The 15,999-nt window shown below is 41.4% G+C and overlaps 1 protein-coding gene across 1 annotated transcript in view; it reads left to right on the top strand.

Annotated features, from left to right (window-relative positions):
* zfhx3 (zinc finger homeobox 3) overlaps nt 1-15,999 on the top strand; it is a 452,533-nt gene that overhangs the window by 255,209 nt on the left and 181,325 nt on the right. Inside the window, exon 4 of the mRNA XM_041191401.1 lies at nt 11,969-12,200. Within this exon, the coding sequence (XP_041047335.1) occupies nt 11,969-12,200 (232 nt within the window). The remainder of the gene's footprint in view (nt 1-11,968; nt 12,201-15,999) is intronic.

The following is a 15,999-nucleotide window of genomic DNA, read 5'->3' as shown; positions in this document are numbered from 1 at the left end:
AGTGTCCTGTTTTATTTTATATATTTAATATATTTCTTGGACACTGCAATGTAAAATGTTGCTTCTTGGGCTATGCAGAAACTTATATATTTTTGTAAAGATAGTTGCAGTGTGCACTAATACAGAGAATTTATTTTCAGTTAATCCAAATTAAATTTCTTGCTCATGTTATGGTCCCAGCTGATGTTTTCTTTTATTTTTATTCGTTCATGTGATGTGGGTGTCGCTGGCTAGGCCAGCATTTATTGCAGTGGGTCTGAAGTCAGACCAGGTAAGGACAGCAGATTTCCTTCCTTAAAGGACATTAATGAAGCAGATGGGTTTTTACGACAGTCTGCAATGGTTTTGTGGTCATCATCAGAGTTTTAATTCCAGATTTTTATTGAACCCTGAGCATTAACCTGGGCCTCTGGAATACTAGTCCAGTGACAATACCACTATGCCACCACTTCCCCACTATTACTTGACAAGTCAGATCCGAGGGTGGAACCTGACTTGATGGATCCTAACTTGATTTTTTTGTTTAGAAATGTGGAGGATGATTACCAAACAGAGGCACATAGTCTGATGATGAATTTTTAACAAAAGAGTAAAACATTTTTTAAACAAGAAAAAAATGAATGATATTACACTACACCTTCACCCACAACAATGCTTTTACAGGTATATACAGGTTTGTAGTGATAACACAAGTTACAAAATTTAAAACTTCCCGTTTATTAAGTATCCCCTTGCTTTGTTTGCCCTCCTCAAATGTATTACCTCAAACTTTTCCGGATTGAATTCCATTTGCCACTTCTCCGCGCCACTCAACCAAACCATTGATACTGTTCTGGAGTCAACAGCTATGCTCTTCACTATCAACTACATGGTCAATTTTTGTGTCACCCGTAAATTTCCCAATTGTGCCTCCCACATTTAAGTCTAAATCATTAATATATACAAGTGCCCCAACACTGAGCCCTGTGAAACACCACTGGAAACAGTTTTCCATTCGCAAAAACATCCATTGAACATTTGTTTCCTGTCACTGAGCCAACTTTGGATCAAACCTGCCACCTTCCCCTATATCCCAAGAGATCTAATTTTCCTGACCAGTCTGCTATGTGGAACCTTGTCAAATACCTTACTGAATCCATTTAGACAACATCCACTGCCCCCATCAATCCTCCTTGTTACTTCCTCAAAAATTTTTTTAAGTTAATAAGACACGATCATCCCTTAACAAAACTATGCTGACTATCCCTGATCAATCTGTGCCTTTCTAAGGACAGTTTATCCCGTATCTCAGAATTGTTTCCAATAATTTGCCCACCACTGAATTCAGACTGACCAGCCTATAATTTTCTGGCCTATCCCTCGAAAATGATCCTCAGAGCATCTGCTATTTCCTCCCTGGCTTCCTTCAACAGCCTGGGATACAAACCATCTGGCCCTGGTAATTTACCCTCCTTCAAGGCTGTCAACCCTTCCAGTACTTCCTTTCTCATTGTGCTTATTCCACAGACACTCTCAGATACTTAGCCACACCAACAGAACACCACTGCTTCACAGGCCTGTAGCAAGGAGTCACCAACATTTGACTGTCTCCTCATATCTCCTGGCTTCTCACAAGCCTACTTTGCCTTGATTCTGCTCCCCATGACTTTGTCTTTTAATTTGGAGTCTTTTCCTTGCACCTTACTTTCAATTCCACTGAACAGGACCCGTTCAGATTCCTATTCTTTTCCCGTGACTTCACTGTGTTTCTGGGACCATCTTCTGTCCAACTCCCTGGTTTTTGAGACTTTCTTTTCTCTTTGGGACCTGCTCGCTGCAGGTCTCTGCCTGTCTGCTCTGGCAGTTACTATGGAATGCCCCTACCAACTGAACTCACACTGCTTTCTTATTTCTCCCTGTCTCTGTAGGCCCCCTATTGCTAGTCAACAGCAAAGTTTTTCCTACCTTGGTTTAACTTTCCTAAACCAATAACCCCCCCCTGCCCCCCTTGAAACACAGCTCTCAACTTCAAGGGTCATAAAATCTCATTAAATTGCAGATATACAAACAAACCCACAGACTTGCAGGTAACATTTTCAAATGACCAAAACCCTTTTTAACACATGCATACAATATACAAGTTAAACTTAAAGCTATAGTTTATTCCAAACACCCACCAATAGAGATATAACTTACTTCAAACTAACTCTAGTTCCTAACACTCATTTGTGTAGCATGTTTTCTGGTGCATACAGTTCCAAGGACTGTATATGAATAAACTGCGTATTCAAAGGATTAACTTGCGTCAAATCTGTCATGTGTCCTAGATTGGAATTTACATCTTGCAAATTGCATGACTGGAGAGTCTTTGAATTAGTGTTGTACAGAAAATGTTGTGGTTTGTGGTAAATAACTCGTGGGTTTTTGTTAGATGACAATTAGGAGGTGATGGTGGAACTGTCTCCCTATTTCTTCTGGTTTTATCTTGAGATAAGTATCTTTCAAAACTGATTCTTTCCTTGATCCTTGTACTTACACATCACTGCCGGTTCCTTCTTTGCCTCATTGTCCAAAATTGTTACATTTGTCCGGAGAAGCTTTTCCTAGCCTTCCCATCCCACCCAAACTTTCACTCTAATCTGCATGATGGCTTCTGCTCAGGTCTCCCCTGTATATAGTGGCTCAGATTCAGAAAGAATCAAAGTTAGGAATTCAGCAGTCCTTCAAAATAATTTCAGGGAAGAAGCTTATAAGAGGGACCAACATCTAAAGCTACCAAAGCAACATACAACAAGCAGAAAGGCAAGCTCGAATTGAATACACCCATTTGCGGCTAAAGATGTGGTATAAAGATCAAAGTTTAGAGAAGTGGAGAGCCATCTTGGAAAGGAGAGATCTGTACTAACTGGATGTATTTTACATTAATAGAAGTGGGACTGAGATGCACTCAAAATATAGCTTGGCTGAAGGAGGGGTATTTAAACCAGTAAGAAAGAGAAAATAGACTTTTACCAGTATACAAGATAGCCACATAGGTTTAAATACAGACGAGAAAATCAGATAAAAAGTATAGACCAGGAAGGGATACTAAATTGATATGAATCACAGGGTAAGGAATAAGAAACAGTGAGGGATTGGGATTGGTGGCACAGTGGCTATGTTGCTGGAATAATAATCCAAAGAACACAAGTTAAGATCCCATCATGCTTGTTCGAGTTTTTTTTCAGTTTTTTTTCAAAAACTGGGAATAAAGCGCTGGTATCAGTAAAAGTGACTTTGAAAGATCATCATAAAAAGCCAGACGGTCAAGTAATATCCTTAAAGGAAGGAAACCTGCTATCCTTACCCACTTGGGCCTATATGTGACTCCAGTACCACACCAACATCGATTGGCTTGTAATTGCCCTCTGAATTGGCTGAGTGAGTCACTCAGTTGTGTCTGGAGATGGGCAGTAAATGCTGGATTTGCCCAGGGAGCCTGCATCCCAGGAATGAAATTAAAAAATATACAAGTGATGAAAAGACGTGTGAATGAAAGGGATTATACATAAATGTTAGAAATCTAATGGTAGCGAAAAAGCACAAGCGTGACATGACATAAGCAGGGTATAAACAGTGTAGAAGCAATAGACATACGTGTAGGGATAACATAAAGGGCCAGGAAAGGCATGACATCAAAGAGGCCTCAGAGGAGACTGAGTCACTTGGGATGTAGTTATTATAAGGGAAATGAGGGAAAGCCACTGGTGGGAATTTGTTGCAGACTGCTAGACCAAACACCTGACATTGATTAGATATTTCACAGAGAATTCAGGAAAGCATCCAGCAATGGCAATGTTTTGATAATAGGGGATTTTAACTACCTAGACGTTGAATGTAGGATGGACGTGCTGGAACTCAGGAATTCCTAAATGTAGCAAAGTACTGCTCCACAAATTAAAATCCTATGGGGAGGGCTAGAAATGAAGCTGCACTTGACCTAATGCTGCTGAACAATAGGGAGATTATATCAAGGACAGGATTTTCAGCCCCACCCACTGCCGGGATCATCTGGTCCTGCCAAAAGTCAATGGACTTTTGGCTGGGCTGCCGAATCTCCTGTGTCGGGTCCTTATTAGAGGTCGCAATTCAAGGTGTAGAGTCAAGACAGGAGAGCAAAATAGTAATATGAGAAATGAGAATCAGAGACTGGCAGGAAGGGACAGAGAGAAAAAAACCTAAGAATACATCAACAGTCAAGACTAGATGTTACAAAGGCAATAAAAAGACAAAACTGAAGGCTCTCTATCCAAATGCACATAGCATTCAGAACAAAGTAAATCAATTGATGGCCCACATTGAAGTAAATAAATATGATCTGATAGAAATTACAGAGACATAGCTGCAAGCTGACAATGATTGGGTCCTTAATATTGAAGGTTACATGACATTCAAGAAGAATAGGAAGCTAGGTAAAGGTGGAGGGGTAGCCCTGTTAATCAAAGAGGGCATTGGTGCAATAGTTAGAGATGACCTTGGTTCAGGAGATCAGGATGTAGAATTGATTTGGCTAGAGTTGAGGAATAGTAGGGGGGAAATGTCATTCATGGGAGTGGTCTACAGGCCCCCTAAAAGTAGCCACAGTGTAGGACAAAGCATTCAAGAGAAATCTCGTGTGCTTGCGATAAAGGGACAGCAATAATCATGGGTGATTTTAATCTACACATAGGGGAGAATTTTCACGTCGGCGTGAGGGGGGGGCAGGCCCAACACGCCGATGCGTAAAATGACCCGCAGTGACATCGGGCTTATGGCCCGACATCACTGCGTATCGTTCAGATATTTCCTTCGGCAGGCACATACCTGCCAAACTGTCAAAGACCTGTTAAGGCCAATAAAAAACCAATTAACGTAATTATCAAAGCTGCCCGTCCGGCAGGCAGGGAAAGAGCCCAAGTGACTTTCGCGTTTTTCAGGGAACCTCATCCAAGGGTGGGATGAGGTTTCCTGAAGGTTTTATTAAATAAATAATTTTTTCACATTTCATAAGCAGGTCCCAGCTCATGTGACACTGTCACATGAGGGGACATGTGTAAATAATTTTTATGTTTATTGAAAAATCTCAATATGTACCTCATCTCCCTGAGGCAGCTCCATGCATCAGGGAGATTTCTGCGCTCTTTCACACACATGCGTGACTCTCTGACTCTCCCTCTTCCCCCCGCCTGCTCAGGTAGCGCTGAGCGCTACCATCGTGCATCATGCTGGGCGGGCCTTATTTGGCCCACCCATGTAAAATGGTGGCGCAGAACTGATCGAAGGTGGCGATTGGCTCCAAGCCCGCCCACGCCTGCTCCCAACCGGCCCACCCGACAGGGAGGAAATTCTCCCCATAAACTGGAAAAATCAGATTCACAATTGTAGCCTGGATGAGGAGTTCTTAGTATGCTTTCAAGATAGTTTCTTAGAGCAGCATGTTCTGGAACCAACAGACAGCAGGTTATATTAGACTTGGTATTGTGTAACGTGACAGGATTAACTAATGACCTTAGAATAAAGGCAGCCCTAGGTAGCAGCGACCACAATGTGATTAAATTTTATATCCAGTTTGAAAGGGAGAAGAGTGGGTCTAAGACTAGTATCTTAAACTTAAATAAGGGCAACCATGTGGGGATGAAAGCTGAGCTAGCTGAAGTGAACTGGGAAACTACACTAGAGGATAGGTCAGTAGAGCAATGCAGACATTTAAGGGGGTATTTCAGGGTATTCAGAATAAGTACATTCCTACTATAAAGAAAAATTCTAAGGGGAGGACCCATCATCCATGATTAACTAGAAATGTAAAGGAAAGCATCAAACTTAAGGAAAAAGCATTCAGCTCCACACAGGTGAGTGGCAGGACAAATGATTGGACAGAATATAAAGAACAGCAGAGAATGACTAGAAGGTTAATCAGGAGAAAGAAATTAGAATATGAGACGAAGCTAGCTAGAAATGTAAAACGGATATCAAGAGTTTCTACAGGACTGAAAAGGAAAGGAGTAAGTGAAGTGAGTGTTGGTCCTCCAGAGAGCAAGAGTTGGGAGTTAATAGTAGCAAATAAGGAAATGGCAGAAGAAATGAACAAATTTTTTGCTTCTGTGTTCACTATAGAAAATACAAAAAACATTCCAGTAATAACTGCAGATCAGGAGGCGAACGGGAGAAAGGGACTTGGTGAAATTGAAATCACTAAGGAAACAGTACTGAGCAAATTGATGGAGCTGCAAGCTGGCAAGTCCCCAAGCCCCATTGGACTACACCTAGGGTCTTAAAAGAGGTGGCTAATGAGGTAGTCGATGTGCTGGTGTTAATTTTCCAAAATTCGCTGGATTCTGGAAAGGTTCCATCAGATTGGAAAGTAGCAAATTTAAACCCTATATTCAAGAAGGGAGGGAGGCAGAAAACAGGAAACTATAGGCCAGTTAGCTTGACATCTGTCATGGGGAAATTATTAGAATCGATCATTAAGGAGGTTTTAGCTGGGCACTTAGAAGAGCTCAAGGCAATTGGGAAGAGTCGGCATGGTTTTGTGAAAGGAAAATCATGTTTAACCAATTGGAGTTTTTTGAAGGAGTAACATGCGCAGTGGATAAAGGGGAGCCTGTAGACATACTGTACTTGGATTTCCAGGAGACATTTGATAAAGTGCCACATCAAAGATTATTACAGAGAATAAAAATGCATGGTATAGTGCGTAACATATTAGCATGGATGGAAGGTTGGCTGGATGGCAGAAAGCATTGAGTATGCATAAATGGGTCTTTTTCTGATTGGCAGGATGTGACAAGTGGCATCCCACAGGGGTCTGTGCCAGGGCCTCAACTTTTTACGATTTACATCAATTACTTAGATGAGGAGAGTGAAGACATGGTAGCTAAATTTGCAGATGACACACAAAGGTAGGAAAGTATTTGTGAAGATGACATGAGGAGGTTGCAGATGGATAGAGATAGGTTGAGTGAGTGGGCAAAGATATGGCAAATGGAGTTTAATGTGGGAAAATATGAAGTTGTTCACTTTGGCAGGGAGAACAAAAAAGCAGAGTATTACTTAAATGGAGAATGGCTGCGTAATTCTGAGGTGCATTGGGATCTAGGTGTTCTAATACATGAGTCACAAAAAGTTAGTATGCAGATGCAGCAAATAATTAAGAAGGCCAATGGAATGCTATCCTTTGGGCAGAATCTTCAGTTTGGCGAGTGGGCCCCGTCCACGTGTAAAATGACACGCGGTGACGTTGGGCATGCGTCCTGACATCACCACGCGTCATTCAGATGTTGAGTCGCTGAACTGTCAAAGGCGTATTAAGGCCATTTAATTTTCAATTAAAATAATTAACATAACTGCCCGTGGCACCTTAAGATTAGCGGGCAGGCGAAGAGCCCAGGCAGCCTTCGCATTTATCATGAAACCTTATCCACGGGTGGGATGAGGTTTCATGAGGGTTTTTAAACTTTAATAAAATTTTCAAAAACATTCATAGACATGTCCGAGCTCATGTGACACCGTCACATGAGGGAACATGTCTTAAAATTTTTTTCTTCCTTTATTTAAATTTTTACATGTCAGACTGATCTCCTTGAGGCAGCTCTGTGCCTCAGGGAGATTTCTGCACTGAGCGCAGGCCCCAACTCTGCCTACTTCCCCCGCCCGCGCAGGGAGTGCTCAGTGCCTCCGGGTGTGCACCACACTGGGCGGGCATTAATTGGCTCAGCCACGTAAAATGGCGGCGCACAGCCAATCGCAGGCAGCGTTCGGCTGCGAGCCCGCCCCCGCCCACTCCTGCCCAACCCTCCCCAACGGGGAGAAAATTCTCCCCTTTATTACAAGAGGGATTGAACATAGAAGTAAGGATGTTATGCTTCAGTTAGACAGGGAATTGGTGAGATCGCACCTCGAATACTATGTGGTATTTTAGTCTCCCTTTTTAAGGAAGGATGTAAATGCATAGGAAGCAGGTCAAAGGAGATTTACTAGATTGATACCTGGAATGAGTGGGTTATCTTATAAGGAAAGGTTGGACAGACTGGGCTTGATTCCACTGGAGTTTAGAAGAGTGAGGAGTGACTTGATTGAAGTGTATAAGATCCTGAATGGCCTTGATAAGGTGGACATCAAAAGGATGTTTCCTCTTGCGGGTGAGTCCAGAACTAGGGGGCACTGTTTTAATATTAGAGGTCGTTCTTTTAGGACAGAGAGGAGGAGAAGTTTTTTTCTCTTGGAGGGTTGTGCGACTTCGGAATTCTCTGCCTTTGAAGGTGGTGGAGGCGTGGTCAGTGAATATTTTTAAGGCAGATGTAGACAGATTCTTGTTAGGCAAGGGAATCAAAGGTTATCAGGGGTGGCTGGGAATGTGGAAATCAAAACACAAGTAGATCAGCCTTGATCTTATTGAATGGCGGAGCAGGCTCGAGGGGCCAATTGGTCTACTCCTGTTCCTATTTCTTATTTTCTTATGTTCTTACCACAATAGGGCTGGAAAATCCTGGCCCAACAGTTAAAATGGGGAGGTGGCAGCCAGTAAATAGGGTCATAAGATTCAGGGTAAGTTACAGGAAAGTCAAGAGCAAGAGTAACATTTGACTATTAAACTTTGGATCACATATATTATAGAAGGATGCTCACATAGGCGAAGGAGAATGGGTCAGGAGTAAATAAATGTTTTTAAAAAAAACTTTCATTGCTGGCAAGGCCAGCATTTGTTACCCATCCCTAATTGCCCTGGAACTGAGTGGCTTACCAGGCCATTTCAGAGGACAATCACATTTCTGTGGGCCTGGAGTCACATGTAGGCCAGACCAGGTAAAGGCTGATGATTTTCCCTAAAGGACATTAGTGAACCAGTTAGTGTTTTACAACAATCGATGATAGCTTCATGCCCACTGTTACTGAGACTAGCTTTATATTCCAGATTTATTCATTGAATTTAAATTCCACCAGCTGCTGTGGTAGGATTTGAACCCTTGTCCCCAGAGCATTAGTCTGGCCTCTGGATTACTAGTCCAATGACATTATCCTTTCGCCTTCATCATTCATCAAAGGTAGAATGTATTTGTTAAGAATTTTATGAGTAGAAGGCCAACCTGGTCAGAAGGCTCAGTGATGGAAGCTTTTGGGGATAAAGCAAGACCATTTCAACACAGTGACAGAAGATGGTCAGAGTCAACAAAGGGAAACTCAAAGTGTAAAAGAACAATTGAAATAACCTAGCAACTATACAAATTTAGAATTGTTTAGGAAATTAAGTCACTGGCCAAAATTCTGTGTGTGTGGAGGAAATTAGGGAAAAAATACTGGTCTCAAGTTTCGTAAAGTGGACATAGCTGAAAATTTAACTATGTTCTTTAGTTCACCATTTACAAGGATTATCTAAGGGCTAAAGCAATGCAGATGTTGCAAAAGAATGAGATTATGGGATGTGAAAATAAAAAATTGAGTTGGTGGCTGGATGCTTGAATACAACCAAAGTAAATAAGGCACCTGGGATGCAAAGGATTTATAGGAACACGGAGACAGAGCGGGTCACTCAGCCACTTTAGCTTTTTCTGCCATTCAGTTAAATCATGGATAGTGCATAGTTAAATTCCTTTTACCCATCTTTTCTGCAATGCCGTAATATGCTTACCTAAGAAAAGATTTCAATTGACTCAGGGTTTGCAGCATTTTGAGGAAGAGAGGTCCAAATTGCTACTTCGTGTGAAAAAATGTTTCCTGATTTCACTCCTAACTGGCTGAACTCTAACTCATCCTCACACTCTTGGGGAACTCAAGGACCTCAAACAGAATCACTAGCTTAAATGTATATGGGATTTGTTTGAACAGAGGGTGGTACTTAAGAATAGCAAGTATTTTAAAATAGGCCCTTATTTTAAAACTGTCATTTTATCATTATTGGGGAAAGTTTTCTAAGCATTAAAATAACTGATTGGAAAATCACAGGCAGTGTACCTCCGAATTGCTGAGTCACATTGCTGACTGGAAAAACAGGTTTTTGAAATTACCCCTGTGCTCGCTTCCAGCCATAAGGTTTTTCAATGTTTTTAAATTTTTCTTCCTTTATCTATTATTACCTCCCTCCCTTCCACTGTCTGCCCAATTCACATTATCTTCATCGGTTGAGAAACTAGAAAGCTCCAGCCTTTGGCAATCACAGTGACTGTTGGTTAATATACTGTTTCAGGAAGGACATTGGATTCAAGAACAAATGCTTTGGTATCAAATGGGATGACATGCACCATCACTGGAAGAGAAAATAAACAAATGCATGTGGATGGTTCTTTTATATAGTGTGACGTTGGTTGAGTGACGTGGAACCGAGAGTAGTGATGAACGGTTGTTTATCGGACTGGAGGAAGGTATAAAGTTCCCCAGAAGACAGCACCCAGTACCACTGCTTTTCATGGGGCTGAATTTTATGGAAGGGGAAAGTAGTTCTCGCCATCCACCCCCTCCCCCATAACCTGAAAGAAAAGTCGGTCCCGAATTAGCCAACTTTAAACAAGGATGCCCCACAGCTATAACATGTTCTGGGCAGCCTTGATGAGGTCAGGGCTAGACTTCCACCCCTCAGTGGAAGGAAGTCCCGCCCTTTAGAGCTGCCAGTCCATCTGATTGGCAGGCAGCTTTAGCAGTCCGAGCAATGCCATAACTAAGTAGTGGGTGCTTTAAGGAGTAACCAGGAAGAAGAGGCAATGGCCAACAGACAAGGGTAAATCTGAGGTATTAGATGGGGAGGGATCCGGCAGCCTAGGAAGGTAACTCCAATACCCCAAATCTTCCCACACTTTCACCAAAGTTGGTGAAAAAAATGGCCTGCCTCTTCTCGTTCATCTTCTGCTGGCCAGCATAGTATGGTGGCAGAGGCAGATTGAGGACCTTGAGCGGGCAGTAATTGGTCACTTAAGGGCCTCAGTAGGCCTCAGGGCGTGGAGTCTAGTAGGCACATTAACCATTCCATTCCACCGCCTGTATTATGCTGACCTGATTGGGGGTAGATAGAAAAGTGGTGGGCTATCCACCTGACTTGTGTAATGTGCCCCCCTGCTAAAAACATGACCAGTAAGAGGTGGGGAGGATGCGTAAAATCCAGCTCATTATCTATATTCATGACTTAGGCTTTGGTGTGGAGCACACAATTTCAAAGGTTTGCAGATGGTGCAAAAGTTGGAAATATAGTTTGTTGTGAGGGGGGAATCAAGAGACAGGCTGGAAGAATGGATAGACTTGTGACAGATGAAATTTAATGCAGCAGATTGTGAAGTGACACATTTTGGAAGGAAGAACAAAGATGAGCAGTGTAAACTGAAGTGTACAATTCTAAAGTTGGTGCAGGAACAGAGTAACGCAACCATTCAAAGTGGGAGGGAAGGTTGAGAAAGTAATTTTAAAAGCTATATGGGATCCTCAGCTTTATAAATAGAGGCCTAGAGTACAAAAACAAGTTAGTTGTGATGAACTTTTATGAAACACTAGTTCAGCCTCAAATGGAAGGGTGCCAGGGACAGATTCAATCTTGGCTTTCAAAAGAACATTGAATAAGCTGCTGAAGGGAAAAGGATTGTAGGGCTACAGGGAAGGATCTGAGAGTGGGACTAGCTAAATTGTTCTTGCAGAGAAGTGACAAGGGTAGATGGGCCAAATGGTCTCCTGTGCTGTAACTATTCTATGATTCTGTGAATTGGCAGCTTATATATAAAAACATAAAAGTTGGCAACATTACTGCATCATTTGATCAGTACGGTATAGCTTGAGTTAAGCCCTTTCTGGGTTAATGGGTCAGATGGATAATTTGTGTTGTCTGTACCACCTCACTATGTCTCCTATGGGAGTAAACTGAGGAAAGAAATGGCCAGTATCGGTAAATTCATTTTGTATAAAAAGAAGGAAAATACACTTGTAAAAACATATAATTAAATACTGGTATTTTATCAGCGGTGTTAAACATTGATTCTTTTTCTCCTTTTTTTAGCACTTGCAGCAACATGACAGCACGGTGGAAGCTGAGGCATGTTACTACCATTGTTCACTGTGTAACTACTCTACTAAGGCAAAACTTAACCTTATTCAGCACGTCCGCTCCATGAAACACCAACGCAGTGAAAGCCTGCGCAAATTACAGCGGCTACAGAAGGGTTTGCCAGAGGATGATGACGACCTTGGGCAAATCTTCACCATTCGCAAGTGTCCTGCTGCTGAGACTGGTAAGTACCCACTGGTTTCTCGTATGACTCTCACAAAGCTAGTCCAATTCTTTTTCCTTGACCTGCCAAAGCCTGCAGGTTAATAAACTCATTTAAGAAAATTGTTTCTTGACACAAGTTAATTCATCAAAATACTTCAGATAGTGGAATATGTTTGATGTGGATTCTGAAGGGAATAAATCGATTCAAACACTGCGGTAGATTTTACTTCTTTTATGAAGAACACATTAAAAATAGGAACTAATCTTGATCTAATCATCTCATCTTTTTGAAACAAATCTACTTACAAAGCGATGAACATTGTACTACTTGATATTTCCCACTTAACTGGACCAAAAATAAAAGGACCTTAAGGGTCATTCTATTACCCTTGTCTTACCTTTCACTGTTACTGGCATCAATGGCAATAATAATGGCAGTGACGCATTGTGGCATAATTGAACTAAATGTTTACTCTATGCAAAAGGATAGACCTGTAGTCTTAGGAAAGTTGCTGTATAGTGACCACTGATCCCAGTTTAATATTACCATGTCCTTCATGTATAATAAATTTCTTTGGTTGAGGGGGGATCCCAAACAGCAGAAAAGCACAGTGCTAGCAACTTTATTTTTTAACTCATACAATATGCTTTTTAAATTTAAAAAAACTATTGCAAGCTAGAACTCTACCAATAATCACGGGACTGTAACCATGGGGCATAGTCTTTTTCCACGACCCAGAGGGAAGAAGCCATCAGGTGCCTGTAGACCTAGAGTAAAAATTTGGTCTCATGGCAAAATTGCTGACTTGATTGTCTCAAGTGACTGCATTTGGGTGTATTCAATTCAGGTGGGGTTAGTCAAAGAGAAAACAGGAGGAAAAGCGTAAAGACAAAATTGGTGTCATTAAAGAGCTCAAAATTGGAAATAACTGAATTGTCTGGGAACCTGGACAAGTAGGCAATGCACTATTTATTTAAGTGCAGATAATTTCCTGGTCATTATGGTACTGGATGAACAAAATAAAAGTTAGAAATTCTCATTGTGGAAAATTATAAAACTGCATATAATAAATATGATCATTTGAGGGCTGGTAGCTTTCATTGAATTCAGAATGCCAACTTGTGATCCAGCTGGAGCTGGCACCAGAAAAAATGTTCATGCAAGCAACCAGATTGTTCTAAAATCCAATTGGATGACTAGCGTCCTTTTGGGAATAAAACCTGTTACCCATACCCATTCTGGCCTACATGTGACAGCAGTCCCGCACATGGTGCTTCACTCTTGGAATTTTTGTTATTTGACCTTCACGCGCACTTCTTTGATGAGTAAAGGTGAATTAATCAGAAAAACAAAATAGCTGCATAGGCACCCAGACCCTTAATCATGGTTGCTCAGTAACAGCACAAATTTGCCTACCTTAAACTATACTGTCAATCTTCCAGCAAAAATAGCCTTACTGTTCCTTTATGGAGCCAGTAGCCAGAAGTATTGGCTCTAGAAGTGAATTTGGTCAATACTAATAGTGCAAAATGGGCTGATAGTGAATCGGAAGCCCTTTCTGCACCATAATCAATTTTATTTCCCATTGAAGTCTGCATGTTGGTCTTGGTACTTCATACAACTTGCTAAGAGTACTGCAGTACAGATAGTATGATCTTTGGGCAGAAATTCAGTCACCTTTTTAAATTTATTACCCTCTTGTGGGAAACTGTGACATGACAATTTTGGTTCCAAGTGCAGTACTTAGCAATCCAACCTTATAAGTTAGTTGGATTTAGCAGATGACCTCACCACAATTCAAATAGGGCTCGGCTATTACTCATTAGGAAACAGCCATTTTTTAAAACAATATGAATAATAGATCTGAAAAGTAACTGGACTGCCTTAGTAATGTTACCCTTACGAGCCTTATGAAGATTAAAATGCTGGGCAGAGTGTTAATTGTCCTGCATATTTCCATGAGAGAGGAAGAAAGACTTTAGATTTATTTAGAGCCTTTCATGTTTTCAGACTGCCCCGAAACATTTTTTTCAAATATAGTTGCTGTTGTAATGCAGGCAAATGTGGACGACAGTTTGTACACAATGAGGACCCATAAATAGCAGTAAGATAAATGACCAGTTATTCTGTCTTCTTTTATGGCATTGTTTGAGAGATAAATATGAGCCAGGACACTGGAAAATTCCCTTTCTCATCTTCAAATAATGGCATGGGATCTTTTACATCCACCTGAAACTGTTTATCTGTACATCAGTATTACTGTAGTCATAATGCAATATTAATAATGGAATTCAAGCAGATGATAGCAGCTAATGTAGCTGGTTTGATGTTCTAGTTGGAAATGGCTCTTGGTAGAATTGGGGAGATTTTGGAAAAGTTGACATTTCAGTAAAATTGTTGGCATATACAATCTATATAACAAGTGACTGCACTTCAGGAATGAGTCATTGTGTGAACGACTCAGGGCTTGAATGTAAAGGCATTATACAAATGCCGATATCATTTTACTTTATATAAATGCCGATATCATTTTACTTTATTACTAAACAATAGACAATATTGAAGTATCAGATTTTTCAAGTACGTTGAAGTTTACTTCAACATCTGGCAGGGTACTGCATAAAGTCTGATAGTCATGGCTAACTGTCATATCATGTGATATTAGTATTATCGACTGCTTAGAATGCAGCCTTGTAGCTGGGATGATAAATTTACTTACAAGAGTATTAATTTGCTCCTCTGCTCTCATTTATGCTGAGCTCCCCTGGTCAGAAGGCTGGGACAATTCAACTTGCATTTATCTTTGTCTGCATTACTCATACCATTTGTTAGCTCATGTTCCAGGTGGTTTTGCACCACACTTTCCCTCAGTCTCCATGATGATTTGTTGGCTTTTTGTGCTCACCAAGGTGAAGAAAGTTACAGCTAGAGATTGGTGTGCCTTCAGTTAGTCACCCAGCGCCAGCATCAGGGCCTCCAGTTAAGCTGTACGAATAGTAAAGCTCCCTTGACTCTGTCCCAGCAATGTAGTTCAGATTTGGGGCTGGATTTTGGCGACCGAGGTGTGTAGCTCAAGACAGGAAATATCCCAATTCACTGGACCAGCCTCAGTAAAAAAGTACCCAGAAATGCACAATTTCTGGTGAGGGCAGGGGAAAGGGGGTGGGGGGAGGGGGCGGGATTGAGTCAGGCCTGCCATATGCAACCATGATGTTGGACAAGTACTGAGGTGGACTGGTTAGAAGGCTCACCTTAGTTCTCTGGAACTTCATCCCAATTGTTTTAGAAGTGGTTAGACTCTCTATCTCTAACCTTTTCTACCCCACACCCACCCCCACATGGCCCCTCATATCCTCCAATTCATGACCCACAGACCTACCCCCTCCGATGGCTGCTCATACCTCCATGACAACTCAATGCCAAATTATGCCACCCACCTCCACCTCATGGCCCCTCATATCCTGCATACAAGCTCAGTGCCAACTTGTGGCCCTCACCCACCCCTCACGGCCTCTCATACCCTCCATGCCACCTTCATAGCCACTCACCCAATATCCACCATGGGCAGATCTCAGGAGCCATGTGGAAATGAAAAATAATAAACTTCTAACAATCTATACAGCTCTCACTCCTGTACACCTCATAGTGAAAAAAACTCCCATTCATAAAACCCTTCAAAGCTTTTAAATATCTTCAAGTGGTTAATCTCTTATAAAAACAAATAAACTTCTATTCAGACGCTACATTGAAGGCAGATAATCATTTAATAAACTATTTAATCTGTCAAACTGTGAACTTAGAACCCTGCTGTGGTAAG

The sequence above is a fragment of the Carcharodon carcharias genome, chromosome 7 (genome assembly GCF_017639515.1).
Source record: "Carcharodon carcharias isolate sCarCar2 chromosome 7, sCarCar2.pri, whole genome shotgun sequence".
NCBI classification, from domain to species: domain Eukaryota; kingdom Metazoa; phylum Chordata; class Chondrichthyes; order Lamniformes; family Lamnidae; genus Carcharodon; species Carcharodon carcharias.
The sequence above is the reverse complement of the archived record's forward strand: the minus strand, read 5'-3'. Positions and strand labels throughout refer to the sequence as shown.